This window comes from Ursus maritimus, unplaced genomic scaffold (assembly GCF_017311325.1).
Source record: "Ursus maritimus isolate PB19 unplaced genomic scaffold, ASM1731132v1 scaffold_1, whole genome shotgun sequence".
Lineage (NCBI taxonomy): Eukaryota > Metazoa > Chordata > Mammalia > Carnivora > Ursidae > Ursus > Ursus maritimus.
The window spans coordinates 5,217,082-5,234,258 of record NW_024423343.1 but is presented as its reverse complement, the minus strand read 5'-3'; the positions used below and the strand labels follow the sequence as shown (position 1 = coordinate 5,234,258).

Here is a 17,177-nt window from a genome sequence, read left to right as displayed (position 1 = left end):
CCAGCAGTTTATGCTTTATTCCATTTACTATAGAGATTCAAAGATTTCCAAATGAGAAATGAAATCATACTATGGCAGATGGTGCCAGCGAGCTTCTCTTAAGTCCTCCTTTTGCGAGTCATCACGTATTAACCAGTTTGCAGTGTCGCTCTTTCCTGCTGCATTGAAATGGATTTCTTTATTTTATTAAGGACATGCATTTCCTTTCTCAGCACAGAAATGAGGCCACAGTGGGAGCCAGGGTCCCCACCAGTGCTCCTGTTCCGTGTGGATGTGCTTGCTTTTTCCCATTGTTTCGGTTTATATTTTGGGATTATGCGTGCTTTAAAGTAAAAATAAATGCTCCTTCACTTCTCTCTTGCTAAAAAAAAAAAATTTTTTTTAAAATAAAATCCTTGTGAAATTTAAGGTTTTTAAATGAGCATCTCAGTCCCTGAGATTATGCATTGTCTTAAAAATTTCACCTGCAATTTCAGATTCCTTTTTTTACCCTTGTGTATAATTTCATGAGTTTTGCTTGGAACGTACATTTGTAGTCAGTGGAGCCAAATGGGATCGCAGAGGGGAGGAGAGACCATAAAGTCCTTCTAATTGTGGCTGCATGCTGTGCTTCTGGTTGATAATTCGGAAGAAGAAATCAGAGCCCATAGCTCTGCTGGGGATTGAGCCCACCAGCCAAAGGATGGCGAGTTTAATGTAGTGAGAGATGAGGGGGTGAGATGAGGCTGTCTAATGAGATCGCTGGTGAGCCTTTAGCTGCCGCTCTGAGCCCCGAGGAAGGCTCAGGGCCAGAAGAGGAATTGGAGCCAGGTGGAAGCTGGGCTGGCCTCCCTGGCCCTTGGGTAGCCAGATTCTCACGGGCTGGGGAGGTGAGGACCCGGGAGTGGGGCTTTGTTGTGGTTCAAGTCCTTTGGAAAAGCTCTTGGTTTAAGCTTCTTAGTCCTCTTGCTCTGTTTCTTTGACTGGAGGTATTTTCAGGATTTTAGGATTCTGCAGCATTCCCGATCTGTATTAGTAATCATGCCGTGTAGATATGATTTTTGCCTTTGCATTCTCATGTGCTATAGGTTGAACCATAGAAAATTGCCGTTTTTCAACCACCTCTGACCTACAGAACAGCGGTTACACCTGGGTCAATATAATATAAATTGGGCTGAGATTGAAACCAACCAACGATACCTTTTAGCTGGTTTTACTCACTTGAGCCTTACGGGTTGCTTTGCACTACGATAGCTGTGGTGTGATTGCTTGACTGGTGCTTTTTTAGGTACATGTCACTTCAGGCTCCCTGTGGCTCACTGTCCCTTGCAGGCCCAGTGCAGGTAGTGTGTCCACCCCAGAAATGGGGCACCGGAAGCCTTGTTCTCTATCCCACCCCTAAAGGCAGCCAGAGGGCTTCTGCCGTGGGTCGTCAGACCCGTCGCTAGGCACAGGCTCCCTCATGGCTTCAGGTCCTCGTGGCGTCCGTAGAAGGAAATTCTCCCGTTTTACCAGTGAGGACACTGAGGGTCGGACTCAGAAAGTCACCCAAGGTCGAGGCCACCACCAACCAGGACTCCGGGCCCTGAGGCTCTGGCCCTGAGTTCCCTCTGCTGCGGGGCCCTGGACATCAGCATGGAGGGCCAGGTGGGAGAAGCGGGGCTCCCGTCTGCCCAGGTTGCAATTTCACATTTGCAACGTCTGCTCAGCAAATTTTGAACAGCTGAAGAGCTGGAGTTAACTGGGTAAAGAGCTCCTGTGGGGAGCTTGTTGGAAATGCAGATTCTGAAGTTCTTTCATTTAAATGCAAGTGTATCGGTGCCGCGTGATGTTACGTTACCTTCAGGTGTACAAACAGCACCTGGACAGGTGTGCACCTTGCTCAGTGCTCCCAGGATCAGTGTGCCCTCCCCCCCCCCCCGCTCTGTCCCCAGACAGCGTTATTACAGTGCCGTTGACTGTATTCCCTTGGCTGCAGTTTTCATCCCCATGACGTGTGTACTTTATACCTGGAAGTCTGTACGGCCTCACTGCTTCACCTGCTCCACCCATCCCCTGCCGCTGTCCCGTCTGCCATCCACCGGTCTGTTCTCTGTATTTATGATCCCTGTTTCTGTTTTGTTTTTGTTTTTGTTTTTTCGGAGTCCACATAAAAGTGAAATGATGTGGTATTTGTCTTTCTCTGACTTATTTAGCATAATACTTTCTGGTCCATCTATGTTGTTGCAAATGGCAAGATCTCATTCTTTTCTGTGGTTATTAATATTCCTTTGTGTATACACCCCATCTTCATCCATTCACCTGTCTGTGGACACTTGGGTTGTGTCCCTGTCTTGGCTCTTGTAAATAATGCTACACTAACCATGGGGTGCATGTGTCCTTTTGAATTAGTGTTTTCGTTTTCTTTGGGGAAATAACCCAGTAGTGGAATTACTGGATCATATGGTATTTTTATTTTTAATTTTTCGAGGAAGCGTCCTACTGTTTTCCAGAGTGGCTGCATCAGTTTGCATTCCTACCAGTGGTTCACAAGGGTTCCCTTTTCTCCACATCCTGGCCAACTTGTATTTCTTGTCAAGATCCTGAAGTACTTGTTAGGATGTCTGGGCTGGTGGGTCTGAGGCCAAGTGGGGTGGGGAGTGGACTTCGAGGAACACGGAAAGTAAAGAGGGAGGGATTTAAAATCTGCTACTGCGGATGTGACCTTTGCACCGGGTGCCCGGAGCAGTGAGAACCTGGCCAGGCACCGCTGCGGGGTTTGCTGAGCCCGGGGCTTGGTGCGCGCACTGTCTTCAGTGTCACGTGTTCAGTCAGAAACCAAGTCTTGACAAGTGCAGCCCTTTCTTTTGTTCTGTGTGCCTCATTCGGTGCGTCTGTACCGGATTGCTGTTACTCATTAAATAGATAGTGCTTAAGTCACATGTACTCTGGGCAATTTTCTTCTAATTTTTTTTTTAATTACCGAAATCATTTGTCTCCAAACCAAATTAGTTGTGATGGAAAAACTGCATTGTTTGCCTGGATGGCAAAGAAATTTAATTGCATTTTGTAAAGAAGACATGTGCTTGTACTCATAATTTCTGTGCTCCTAAGAAGTCTTCCACTGGTGCTCCGGGCGAGAGGATATCCGTGTCCGTGGGAGAGGTGTGGGGGGCAAGAGGACCAGGAGAAAACCAAATGCATCCCTTTTTAACCGTAGCCTCCCCTCTGGATATGCTAATAAGATTATGCGTAATTATTTTAATTGAGATTTACTGTTATGCCAGTGGAGTCACGTGTTTATTCTTGGCGTGCTCCTTTTCAGCACTAGGAAGTCACATTCCAGCTGCGTGCTTTTCTGGTGGCAAAGCATCCCTGCTTGGTGCAGGTGCAGCAGAAATGGGACATCAGGAAGAGGTCCGTGCACTGGTCAGTCTTGCTCCCAGCGTTCCTGGGTCTTGCTGGAGCCAAGAGGTCAGTGTGGTCTGGCCATCTGCACTCATGCCCTGCGTTTAAGTGAACTCGGAGGTGTCGCAGGAAAATGCTGAAGGACAAGGCGTAATTTTCAGCTAGTTTGCAAAATTCTGTCCGTTTCAGGACTTGAATTTCTGCCTTTAATGCGTCAAGTCAAGAGCGTGGAGGAGTCGGTGCTGGAACGGTACAGAGTGCAACAGCACAAGGACCGAAAACAGGCTTTCTCACGTCTGACCGGGAATTCCTGCGCTCGCTCCTGGTGTTTGCCGGCCTGTCTTCACGTGCGTCCCACCACCAGGAGGTGGGGTCGCTGTGCCTCACTGTGTCTCTGCTTCTGCGCTTGGGTGCGGGGCTGGGGGGGGGGGGGCGGGGATCCAAGGAGGAGCATTTCTGGCTTTCAAGTTGTAGCATATATTTTGTGTGTTGTGTAATAAGGGCCTTAAATTTCCTGCTTACATTTGTGGTTCGCATGTGAATATTTCTGAGGGCAAACCTAGAGCCGAGTTCCTCAATTAGTGTTAGTAGCAAGCAGAGAATGAAGGGAATTAGGAGTCAAGATGAATTTCAAGAAAATCCGGGCAAGGGAAACAATACCATTCTTTTTAGAGTGAAAATAAAATTAAACAACTAGATAGCTTTGGTTTTGGTTTTGTTTTTTTCTTGTTTCTTATTGGGGCTCCCTGGCCCTGATGCTTTTAGGTCTGTTCTCCTACCTGTCAGCATTGGTGGGTATTTTAATTCCTTGGGGTCCCGTCTTGTCTCAGTGTGTGGCTGGAGGTGTCCCTGGAAGGGAAGGGTCTGGAAAGACAGCCTCCCTGCCCCTTTGCTTTTCTCTAGTACTTTTCTTGAAAAGCAGCTTGTACTCTGGGGAAAGGAGCTTTTCTCTGAAATTGACTTTCTGTAGCTGTGTCTCCTTTAAAAGAACAAGGAGGGACTTTGGGATGCCAGGGCTGAGGATGCTTTCCTGAGACCCGCCGAGGGTTCGGTCTGTGTGTGTCCTCCGGACAGGGTCCGTCTGGTCTGTTTGTTTCAGAGCGGAGCAGGGTGCATGCTGTTGTGCTGTAATACAGGGGTGCGGCCAGGGACATTGAGGCGGGCTGGTACTGGGGTCGGGAGAGCTGGGCAGCTCAGAATGGGACGCTCCTTTCTCTGACGTGGATGGAGGCTTTTGTTTACATTTCCATGTTGTTTGAGCTGGATGAGGACTCAGCCTACAGATCAGCAGACCCCGCGGGGCCAGCCCTGCGCCGCGGGAGGAGGAGGCCAGATTGACACAGGTCCAGGGGCACCTTTGGCCTCTGTGCACTTTCCTTAAAGGAGGGGGGGCTTCCCTGGAGGAGGGGAGGCAGGGGGCTTTCTCCTCGGTGTCTCTGTAATCCCCACACTCCTCCACGCCAACAGCAGTTTAGGTCCAGAGCTGGGAAGTCCGGAGTCCCACTCGCTCGTTGGAAGGACGAGCAGGAGTTTAGGGGTGCTTAGTAGAGCTGACCACAGCGCAGCAGCAACGGTCCCCCCGACCCCCTGAGGGCGCTGAGTGGATCGCAAGCCACCTGGGCAGCGCCAGGACCAGCGGTCTCCGCGCTGCAGCCCTGAAGCCGCTGTCCACAGACGTGTGATGTGTGGATGTGCTGACCGGTGACCCCTTTACTCAGGACTGCAGGAGACCAGATGGGAATAAAACATGGTCGCAGACTATGCTCATATCTCAGGCTGCCTACCCACACTTGGAAGAAGAGTTTGGGCACGGACCCACTTTTATTTTATTGCGTGTTTAAACAGACCGTTAAAACTAATTACAGTTGACTGTAAAGAATACAGGTTAGGAGCGCCTGGGTGGCTCAGGGAAGCATCTGCCTTCAGCTCAGGTCATGATCTCAGGGTCCTGGGATCCAGCCCCGTATCAGGCTCCCTGCTCAGCGGGGAGTCTGCTTCTCCCTCTCCCTCTGCCATTCCCCCTGCTTGAGCGTGCTCTCTCTCTCTCTGACATAATAAATAAAATCTTAAAAAAAAAAATACAGGTAAGCCAAAAACCAAAAGCCCTGCTGAAGTCACCCCTAAGTGACCACCCCGATATTTTGAATTGCAGCCTTCTTGTGGGTGCTGATCCCCCACACCCTGGGGCCCGCACCTGTGGGTGTGGCTGTGGGAGCACTCCACTCGGCCTCGGGGTCACTGCACGTGCACCTGTGCTTACGGGGCAATTTCACATTCTGAGGCCTATTGGACTTCCTGTTTCCTGATGCAGGGTTAATTTCAGGAGGAACCACACTGGCCTCTGCGTTTTGTTATTTAGATCTTTCTTGAGCCTAAAACTGTGTTACCCATGGCACTGTGACAGTGGGGATTTGCTGTGTTTTCCCTCATCTTCACATACTATAGCTTTCGATTCAAGAATAATGAGGGCCGGGGCGCCTGGGTGGCGCAGTCGTTAAGCGTCTGCCTTCGGCTCAGGGCGTGATCCCGGCGTTCTGGGATCGAGCCCCACATCAGGCTCCTGTGCTGGGAGCCTGCTTCTTCCTCTCCCACTCCCCCTGCTTGTGTTCCCTCTCTCGCTGGCTGTCTCTCTCTAATAAATAAATAAATAAAATCTTTAAAAAAAAAAAAAAGAATAATGAGGGCCAAGAACTTGTTTAATTGATAATGTTGTTTCCCCCTGGTGTTCAGTTAACTCTGGTTTTCTGCCCCTTCAGGTGACTACCCTGTGTGCTCAGGGCCCCACCCCTACGAATCTGCTTTAACCATCCTGATAGGGCTGCATCTTCTAACGGCCTTCAGATTTCTCTCTCAGAGAAGCTAATAGTTTGGGTTTTTCACTCCTGATAAAAGTTCCTTATTACTTCATGGTCCCTCATCTTGGAGTTCTTGGAGATTTTCTTCCTAATGTCGTGATTTAAATTTAAGTAATGTAATTTAGACCGGTGCCTTGTTAACGGTAAGAAGTGATTACATGTGTTATTTTCCTCGACTGTGTTGGGATTACCCATGGCACCAAAGCAGAACCCTGAGATCATGACCTGAAGTGAAACCAAGAGTCAGACTTAACCAAGTGAGCCACCCAGCAGTCCTGAGAATGCATTTTCTTTTTTTAAGATTTTATTTGTTTATTTGAAAGAACATGAGCAAGGGTAGGGGCAGAGGGAGAGGGAGAAGCAGACTCCCCGCTGAGCAGGGAGCCTGATGCGGGGCTCAATCCCAGGACCTCGGGATCATGACCTGAGCCAAGGGCAGACGCTTAACCAACAGGGCCACCCAGGCACTCCAAGAATGCATTTTCTTAATAATATTCTATCTAAGTGGGGGAGTTGAGTGGAGCACAGAATGGTCTCTTCTGAAAATGAGACACATCTTCTGTGACTTTTGATGCTAGGTGGTTTGAGAACACGTATGCACGTGTGCATACACGTGCACAGACACACACACTCCCAGGTGTGTGCCCCCGAAGCACGTTCCTCCTTCCAGTGGAGCTGCCCTGGGAACATAAATGGAAATAGGGCAGTTGGTCTGGCCTTGGGCTGCTCGCCCTGAGATGGGCCTGCTCCCCCAGGTAGAGGCCGCAGCCTCCAGCCCTCAGAACGTTCTCGACAGAGAAGGATCCAGGCACATCCTGGGATGTCCATCTCTGCAAATCTGTGGTTATTTTTCATTGATCCTTGTCTGAGGCGGCGTTATGTTCTGACCAGTGATGCAAGTTTGTAAAATGTTTCTTTTTAATGAAAGATGAGCTTTTTTTTTGGGGGGGGGGGTCAGCGAAGCATTTATTTTATTAATCCCATCGCCACGAACACAAACATGCCATTGGAGTGAGGATGTATTTGCAAGTAAAAGGCACCACACATGTATTGCAGTGTTCAGATAGCCCTGTGTCTTTGTTTAACGGGCCCTGCTTCATTTCTAAGGAATATTTCATGTTGTGATAAACAGAATCGGTGGTGGTGGGTGTTTAAGAATCAGCAGTGCATTCATGAATTGAGCAAGTTTTAATTCTCACTTTACCCTCTGTTTTATTGTTATGGTTCATATTAAAAACTGTATTACATAATTTTTTACATGTCAGATGGGATAAAGTTTAGAAGGTATCAACAGGTAACAGGGGAAGGACAGTCACTTCATTGCCTTTGTCCCTAAGCCACCTGGTTCCCAAACCTCAGGTCAGGAGCTCTTGACTGGAAACCTGCTCAGCCTGGACAGGCCCATATGTGTATTTTGTTCCTGCAGGGCCCCCTTACACACACGTGCCCCACTGACCAGAGCTTGGGGACGGTTGTGTTTCTGTGCATTGAGGCTTCAGGTGATTTTTCGGCTGCTTAGTATTCCATCACTAACTAAATCTAGCTAACCTGCATTGGGCCGGTTATGTGGACAGCCACAGGGTGACTTCCTGGGACACTCTGTATGTACAATTCATGGTGGGAGCATCATGGTCACTGACTGCCCTGGATCATTGGGGTCACTCTGAAGATCCTATAAGGCCACATTGCTGTTTTTTTCAAGAGAGCCGTTGGTGACAGAAAATAAGTGTTGCAACTTAATTAGCAATGCTGTTCACTAGGAAGGATGTTCATTACCATTTGCCCCATGCCAACGGGGGGTCAGGCCCTGTCCTGACAGTGTCCTTGTTTATCTGTTTGTGGGCGATGTCTTATCTGTGGCCCATCAGGGGCTGTTGGGCTCACCGAAGAGTGGGTGCACCCCGACAGCCCCCAGCGTGCTTGCTTCAGTGGGGGGCAGAAGATGCTCGTGGTCTTTGCTTTCACGAATGTCTTTCCTCCTGAGTTCCTGCCGACGTGCCTCTGCCCACCCACTCTGCCTGCTGGCCAGCCACTGGGTCCCCCGAGGCCAGTGTGTCTGACATGGAACACCAGTCCCTTTTCCAGCTAAGGTTTCGAGGTGACTGGACGTGTCTGCATCAGCCCTGCGCCTGCCCCAGCCGCTAAGGGCCTCCTGTCTTCTCCCAACCCCCTGACCCGCCCTGAGCCGCCGAGTCCTCTGTGATGGGCCGTCCCACCTCGCGCGAACCCCTGCAGGGCCCGAGTCTGGTTTGTTGGCTGGCCGCCTACCTCCTTTTGGTGTCCCCGTGGATCGTGTTTGCCTTGCTTCCTTCAGACACGTTTCTCGTCCTTCTGTGTGATAGCCCCGGGGAACCGCACGGTTACGCCCTTTGCTTCCATTCCTGCACCCATGGTATTAGAATGTCATGTTTTTGAAAATGATGGGCATTCCTTGACTTTTAGGTATTTTGTGAATCGCTTTACTTCTTAGACGTAACGTGGAGTGATGAAATTTCTGAATTTGTGGAAAATAGAAAGGGAATCCCATTTCGAATGAGAGGTGTTTGCCCTCAGCTGGTTGTGGTGGGAACAGCTGGTACCTCTTTCTGTCTGCTCGTAAGTGCTCAGTGTGGGGGGTGGTGTGGGGTCTCCCTGATAAGAAGGGGTGATCGGGAGATGTGGGGAATCAGGATTGGGTGGGCCCACCTGACCTGCACATGTGAGGTGAGGGGCAGAGACCGCCGGCTGGGGGTGGGGGCACCACAAGCATGCTGGGGTGGAGGCTGGGCTCTGCAGAGCGCCACACAGTAGCTGGGCACCCCCCACCCCCGTCTTTTTGACATCTCTTACAGCCCTGACTGCAAATCCTGTGTATTATTTGTGCGTGAGCGTCAGAATTCCACAGTCTCCTAAACCATAAACGGCTGTTGTGTTGTGAACATTCGGATTTGCAAAACTTAGTCATTCCCTCCATGACTTTGTCGGTGGGATTTCCGACGAGCCTCTCATAGGGACAAACCGAGAGACGAGAAGTTGACTGCCGGCTTCGGGGTCAGTTCCTGGAAAGCCAGGGGCCTCCCTGATCCCCCGCCTGCGACTGTGCAGGAGCCCAAGGGTCGAAACTCGCCCCTGGACAGCGTGGGCCTGTGGGGCTCAGGCGGGGACGTGTGAAGTGGGGAAGAGCTAGGTTCCGGAGGCCCGTGGGGGTTCTTGGACGGAGTGTACGTCCTGGTTTAGGAGACAGACACAGACCGGGGATAGGAGTTTTCCTGGTAGGGAGGTGGCACGCTGGGGGCATTTTGACAGCACTGAAGTGAGCTGTGCATCTCACTTTGCTTTACCTCCTGTTTTACAGATGCCTTTGTGAATAGCCAGGAATGGACATTAAGTCGATCTGTCCCGGAGCTCAAAGTGGTGAGTGGTTCTCCTGGCCCCCGTGGCCGTGGTTCCTCATTGGCAGGAGGCGGGGCTCTGTGAGGGGCGGGAGGTGGCCTGCCAGCATGCCCAGGCCTGCATCCCGAGGGGGCCTGGCTGTCCCTGGGGCCCCGATGTGGAGCATACCTCTGGGTGTATCCCTGGGAAGGACCAGGTGTAGCTGACAGATTGGGACCAGAGCCTTGAGTGTGCCTGGAACGGCCACGTCAGCCAGGCTGCCGGAGTGGCCCTGTGCGTGCCGGGCAGGGTCCATCCACCATCGTCTCTCTCGTGTCCGTGTGTGTGTGGGAGAGAGACAGAGTCACACACACATGCACACATGTGGATTGTTTTATCCTTTGCCAGGATGTCATGGGAGTTTTCTTTGATGAACTGTCAAGTTTTGGAATTCATCATTTAAAAAATGTGACTGGTTGCTTACCATGGTACAAAGTTATAACATAAAAGATTTTGTTTTTATTAAAAAGTTTAAATATTTTTCCAGTGAGATTATTTAAAGCTTCAAATTGCCTTATATAAAAAATGACCTGGGTCTGTTGCAACCACACCCTCGAGCACCTCTCCACTGCATGTTCCCTGCCTTAGGTTAGAAGGAAGGGACCAGTATAAATTTTAAATAATCATGTTCTTTGTCATGGTATAGGTGGCATTTGGGAGAAGTGTGTGTGTGTGTGTGTTTACATGTATATGTATGTATATATATATTTATATGCACATGTATATATTTGTGTGATGTGTGTATTTGTATATGTGCATGTGTGTCCTGTGTGTATATGCAAACATATGTATTTGTGATATGTATGTTTACACGTATATGTGTGTTCACATGAACATTTGTGGTGTGTGCACATGTATATGTACATGTATGTATGCATACATTTATATGCACACATGGATGTGTATCTGTGGTATGCATGTGTGTTTACATATGTGTATATATGCTTATAGATGTGTGTGTACTTATATATTTGTGCATATGTGTATGGTATATGTACATGTATGTGTATGGTGTATATATACATGTGTGATATGTGTATATATGCATGTATATACGTATATACACTTCTGTGTGGTGTGTATATGTACATTTATGTGTGTGGCGTGTGTGTACATACGCGTGTGTATACTTGTGTGTACATGTGTGTGTGTACTTGTGTGTGGCATGTGTGTATACATGTGTGTATACTTGTGTGTGGCATGTGTGTACATACGCGTGTGTATACTTGTGTGTGGTGTGTGTACATACGCGTGTGTATATTTGTGTGGCGTGTGTGTACATATGCGTGTGTGTACTTGTGTGTGGCGTGTGTGTATACATGTGTGTATACTTGTGTGTGGTGTGTGTACATATGCGTGTGTATACTTGTGTGTGGCGTGTGTGTACATATGCGTGTGTATACTTGTGTGTGGCATGTGTGTACATATGTGTGTGTATACTTGTGTGTGGCTTGTGTGTATACATGTGTGTATACTTGTGGCGTGTGTGTACATATGTGTGTATACTTGTGTGTGGCATGTGTGTACATATGTGTGTGTATACTTGTGTGTGGCTTGTGTGTATACATGTGTGTATACTTGTGGCGTGTGTGTACTTGTGTGCATACTTGTGTGCAGCGTGTGTGTATACATGTGTGTATACTTGTGTGTGGCATGTGTGTACATGTGTGTGTGTACTTGTGTGTGGCGTGTGTGTACATATGCGTGTGTATACTTGTGTGTTGCATGTGTGTATATATGCGTGTGTATACTTGTGTGTGGCGTGTGTGTACATATGTGTGTATACTTGTGTGTGGCGTGTGTGTACATATGCGTGTGTATACTTGTGTGTGGCGTGTGTGTACATATGTGTGTATACTTGTGTGTGGCGTGTGTACATATGCATGTGTGTACTTGTGTGTGGCATGTGTGTATACATATGTGTATACTTGTGTGTGGCGTGTGTGTACATATGCGTGTGTATACTGTGTGTGGCGTGTGTGTGTAATTTGAACTGCTGCAGTGGTGGGCCCTGACCGTAGGATGCAGGCAGACAGGTCGTCCTTGTTTTGTGCCTCCAGTGACGTGTGGCTTGGACACAGTCCTGCTCGGTTCTCCTGGCCCCTCACGTATACCTGTGCATGTACGGCCTTTCGCCTGCGTGTGCCCTCTCTCCCCAGGTCCATCTTGCTGTTAGCCACTCCAGCCTGTCTGTCAGTAGCCACCCCCCCACCCCCACCCTGAGGACCTTGGACGCCCCCACTGGGCCCAGCCTCAGTGGTGCTTTGTGGGTGACCCAGGCAAGGCAGGACCCTTCAGGTTTCTCTCCCCTGAGATGAGGAAATGGAGCCACAAGGAACGTCCAGACTTTGAAGAGAGCGTTATGTGACTTCAGTCACCAGGAAAAACATGTTTTTAACCTAAGAAGTAAGGGATGACATGGGAAGGGACACGAGGATCTGCAGGTGTGGTCCTCAGGGCCTCCTGTCCCATCTGACATGCCCGTCCCGGTGCCATGGCCGGGTGTGCTCGTCGGGGCCACCGCCTTCCCGTTTCTCCTCGCCCTTCCTGCCAGAGCTCTGACTTTCTCCGCAGCGTTGCCAGAGACTGCTTTCCTTGTGGGAGACGCAGGGTCGTCGGTCCCGTGGCCCTTCCCGAAGCCGGGGTTCTGCACGACTGGCCCCGAGACAGCCGCTTCATTCTCTCTCGTGTTCTGTAAGCGCTGTGCCTGGCACAGGATTGATCCGTCGGGCGGTGCCTCCAGGAAACGCCTGCGAGGGAGTGCTACAGATTTGGCTCTGCTGCTACGAGGAGCTTTCCGGGAAGATTTACCGGGTGCAGATACGGCCTCACGCTCCTGAAACAGCCCAAGTGCCTTTCTGTCCTGCAGTCGGAGCGGAACAGCGGTAGCGGTGTTGTGATGTGGACGTGGGCCACGGCCTCGTGCAGGGCATGTTGTGAGTGCGTCACACAAGCCCCTCGCTTCCGCCTGCCCGCGAGCCACGTCCTGTCGTGACCCCGTTTCAAGAGGAGGAGGGGGTGCCCTCAGCGTCCTGGGAACTCCCCCTCAAGCCATAGTCAGCAAGCGGCGGAGCTGGGATTTGAATCTGCGCTTTGCGCTCCCGCATCAGCACGGCCCACTCAGTTTCTGCACCTGTGGGAACCTCCTGTGTCCTGCTGCCTGGGGCGCTAGCTGCTGGCCCCGTGTGGCCGCCGAGTGCTTGAAGGGTGGCCAGTGCGACCGAGGAGCCGAATTTAAAATTTTCATTTAAGTTTAATGAATCGAGATTGAACGAGCCACCGGAGGCCAGGGACTCCCATTTTGACGGTCTGACTGTGATCGTTGAGTACCGAACCCTCTGATTTGGACCCGATTTTGGTGGTTTGTCGGGGGTTCTCCTAGAGCCCACATGTTCATACCAGCCCATAACTGAGGATGCTCACTACTGTAAACGGGTTTTCTGCTGATGTTTCGAAAGCGTGTAATTTCCCGGCGCGAATGCCCAGAGGTGTGGGAGGTGATTACATTAAGAGGCAACGTGGATTCGTGTTCCCAGAACGTAACTGTCTTGAGGTTTGGGCACATGTGCCGAAGGGTCGGCCACATCCGGTGGACAAGGAAACACGGTTCTGCATTCGTGTGGAGGAAATTCTGTATGTCCTGCCCCTGACCTGCGTGTGGATGGATGGACCCACGCAGGACAGCCAGCTCTGCTCGGATCAGGGCGTCCTCCGGCCGTGGAAGGGCAGGCCACACCAGCGGGTCCCCCTCTGCGCCGAGGACTTCTCAGCCTCTGCAGAAAGTGCTCCTTTGTTTGGAGGCATTCTCTGTGGCGTCCATAGGGCTGCCATTGTTTGACACCGCCCCCCAAGACAGGTGGCCCCTTAGGTCAGCGCCTTCAGAATCCCTGATTCTGTCACAAATGCAGCAAGTACATGACATAATCACAAGTCTCAAGTGGACTCTTTATGTGAAATTTTGCAGTAGATTTTCTGGAATCTGTCAGAGGAAAAATTTCAGCGTTTGCTTTCTTTCAAGAGTGGTGGTATCATGCCTCGTGTTTTCTGAAGTTGTGTTGTGGCGAGATCATCAGTGACCGGCTGCTCTTGGATCCGGACGCCGCTCAGGGGCAGTGGGCGCTCAGTGCTGCTGTCTGGGCAGAGTAGAGCCACCCTGCACATCCCACCTGCAGGGGGAGCCTCTGGTCACAGCCCGTCTGTGGGTTTTCACTGAATTCCCAACTGAGATTTTTACTGACAGCCTTGACTTCCTTTTCAGCAAACTGCACGTTTAGCAGGTAAGCGGTGAGGTGTGGACAACAGAGAAATCAGTCTTAGAGGAGAGGGCACTCCTTTCCCCTGTGTGACGTGAGGACGCATGCAGGGGCCCTGACGATTTGCGGCCTCACCCAGAGGTCGCGGGGCCCGTGGCCCGGTCATGGTGACAGCCTCTGGCTACCGGACATAGGTGGGCCTGTGTGTGATTTTCCGGACGCCGCCCCCACGCGTCTCCCCACGAAGCCTGTAGACGATGGACAGGCTGGTTCCATCCTCTCCTTTTTACACCGGGTAGCAGTCATGGATCCAGTGGAGCTTTACAGCCTGAAGAGCATTTCCGTCCCTTATTTTATTCCTCCTTACAGCTGGGCTGTTAGTTCCTGCCAGTGTTTCAAATTAGCATAAGGCCCATGGGGCGTGAATGTAAGAAGGTCTGTGAGATGGCCATTCAGACTGTAGCACATGCCTTCCCCCACCGCCCCCAAGACTGACTGATTTTCTCCTCCTGAAGGGTAAGCTCATTCTTTGCAGAGCACTGGTGTGGAAGGGAAGGAATGCTGCCACACGCAGAAAGCAGAGACTGCGCAGTGTTGATTCTGAGCATTTTCCTCCTCAGGAAAGAGAAACTCTAATCTTAATTAAAAATTTAATTCTGTGGCATACTGGTTTGGATTTTCTCAGCATGAAGCTGACAAGCAGCAGGTGCCCTTGAGCAAAAGAATAATTAATAGGTAGACATTTTCAGATGATAGAGGCCCCAGGTAAAAAGAAGACATGAGTCACTTCGGGAGGGGAAACATCTTTATTTAGGATCTGCCCACGTCGCCTGGCCTTGTGCCTCAGCAACAAAGCCTCTCTGTTTGTACTCACGCTGGATCATTCACTTGTTGGCTCGTTCACGGGGCCAGTACTGGTGGGAGTCTGCCCAGGCTTGGTGTGACGCTGGGACCCAGAGACAGGGTGACCCCGACCCTGCCCTTTGGGAATCGTCAGCATCCCCAGTCAGACCCGTGGAGTGACGGTGCTAAATAAAGGTCATGAGACAATGTCGTGAGGAGGGCGTGAAGGGGGCTTGGAGGAGAGGTGCCCAGTTGAGGCTGTGCATTAGGAAGGCTTCTCAGAGGAGGTGGCGTCTGAACTGCTTGCTGACCGGTGAGAAGGAATAGTATTTTAGGAAGTGATTGATGAGGAAAGGTCCAGGCGTCCGGAGACAGACAGCAAGGCCTATCAGGATGAGGCAGTTTCCAGGAATCTCTCTGGTACTCTAGGGGTGAGAGGAAAGCCCGTAAGCAGAGAGACCACCTGACATCTGCTCCCGTGATCCAGTGGATAGCAGGCCTGCCCCAGAGTGCCTGGGAAGGTGCTTCTGAGTGCAGGGGCTCCATGACTGGGAAGGCTGGGAATCTGGGATGGCGTCCACGTTTCTGGTTTGAGAGGCCGGGTGGGGAGTGGCCATAGAGATGGAGGAGCAAATTGAGGAGAGTGATGAGATCTGGACGTGCTGGGGTTTGAGTACCAGCATGGATGGTGTGGGGTGCATGCGGGGAACTTACATAGTTCTCCTGGGGGGTGTGGGGAATGAGATTTGGGATCAGTAGCTTACTGGGGGCATGAGAGTCAAGGATCTAGGAGAAACTAGGAGATCTGGAAGGGGGCCCATGTGGGCTGAGAGGAAGTTCGAGGAGGAAGCCCAGGGCAGAAAGTTTGAAGAAAGTGTGGCTTGTCTGCAGCGTCTGGTGATGGGCTGGGTCAGGAGCAAGAGAAAGGCTAGTGCTTTGAGAAATGAAGTCCTTGCCGGCCTCCGGGCAGCGTTCTTGTAGCTCTTGGATCAACACTTGAGATTGTAAGGATGGAGGGCGGGACCAGGAGGGCGCGAATGTGGCCCAGAAACTGGCTCCGGTGGAAAGGGGAGGTAGGCTCTTTTTTTCTTTTTCCCTTTTTTCTTAATTGATTGATTTGGGCATGCTTAAATGCAGAGAGGAAAGTTCTGGTGGGAAAGGGAAAGGGAAAAATATGCAGGGGAGTTCTTGATGGGCAGCTTGCAGAGAGGGTAGAGGGAGTGAGGTCCCGGCACAGGAGAAGGGCAGGCTTCCCGGGGCCGGCGTCCCTCAAGTCCAGGTGTCTTGGCTGTGCTAACAGAGAGCTTTTCCAGAGGAAGGTGCCACACAGGCAGCACTGCGGGCCAGGTGACTGCTGTTTCACTCCATTTCACCCTGCTCTCTCTTGCTAGAGCAGTGGCCCCCCCGGGCTCTTGATGGGCATTCTTAACCCAGTCCAAGCACCTTTGCCGCCTCCACCACAGGCCTCTGCTCTGTGTCCCTGTCCTGCAGCAGGGATCCTTGTTCCAGAGAAGCAGGCTTCCTCTTCTCCTCCCTGCCCGGGTCTGAACCCCTGCGGCCCCTCCCCCACTGTTCTTCCTCCGTGTGGCTCTTTTTAGCTGGTCTCTCACCTGGCTCCGGGACCAACGCCGTAGTCTTGGTGGAATGTACCAGAATACCATTCTCATTCCTGTATGAGTCTGTACTGCACTGGGCCCCATTTAACACCGCGTACCTCGCTCGGGGTGTGAGAGTGCACATTCTGTGTCGTGGGCTGACCGACTGTGTGCTCTGCTGATGGCACCACCACACGTGGTATCAGGAAGAAGGCTGCTGTGGGTGTGTGCCCAGATGGTGTTGACGCTCTCAGAGCCCAGGAGACCCATGAGAACAGGAGGTGGAAGGAGAGGGCTCAGGAACCCCTTTGACTTCAGGAGGATAGTTGAACGAGCCAGGTTTGGGCCTTCTAGCCGATGCTCAGTTATGATCGTGCTTGGACTTACTGTACTTGTTAACCTCTCTCTGTTTGCAGATTGACGAGTAGAGTGATGGTAATGAACGGTCATCCGATTCTGTGTTTCAGGGGATCGTGGGTAACTTGGCCAGCGGCAAGTCGGCCCTGGTGCACCGGTATCTCACCGGCACGTACGTCCAGGAGGAGTCTCCCGAAGGTATGCTGTCTGGCAGGCTGTCTCAAGCTCGAGAGCGTTTAGTGTATTAACTTTTTCTGTAGCATATTCTAAATCATGACGATGATGCATCACATTTCAAAAAAGAGTAAAATACCAAGCAGTAAAAATCCTTAGGTATGTCATTTCTTCCATAGTAGTTTTAGCTAACTGACCATGTTTACACTGGCATTTAGAACAGCAGAGTAGAGCCTTGAAATGCTGTTGAATTTATTTCTTTTGCAATAGTCCTGGCGTTTCAAATGTCAATCCAGAGTCACCCCCTTTAAGTATTACTCGTC

The 17,177-nt window shown here is 50.9% G+C and overlaps 1 protein-coding gene across 6 annotated transcripts in view; it reads left to right on the top strand.

The window, feature by feature from the left end:
* AGAP1 (ArfGAP with GTPase domain, ankyrin repeat and PH domain 1) overlaps positions 1–17,177 on the top strand; it is a 530,765-nt gene that overhangs the window by 174,741 nt on the left and 338,847 nt on the right. For all 6 annotated transcript variants that reach the window (XM_040638726.1, XM_040638724.1, XM_040638725.1 and 3 more), the window contains exons 2-3: positions 9,556–9,614; positions 16,791–16,878. In XM_040638726.1, coding sequence (XP_040494660.1) covers positions 9,556–9,614; positions 16,791–16,878 — 147 coding nt within the window. The remainder of the gene's footprint in view (positions 1–9,555; positions 9,615–16,790; positions 16,879–17,177) is intronic.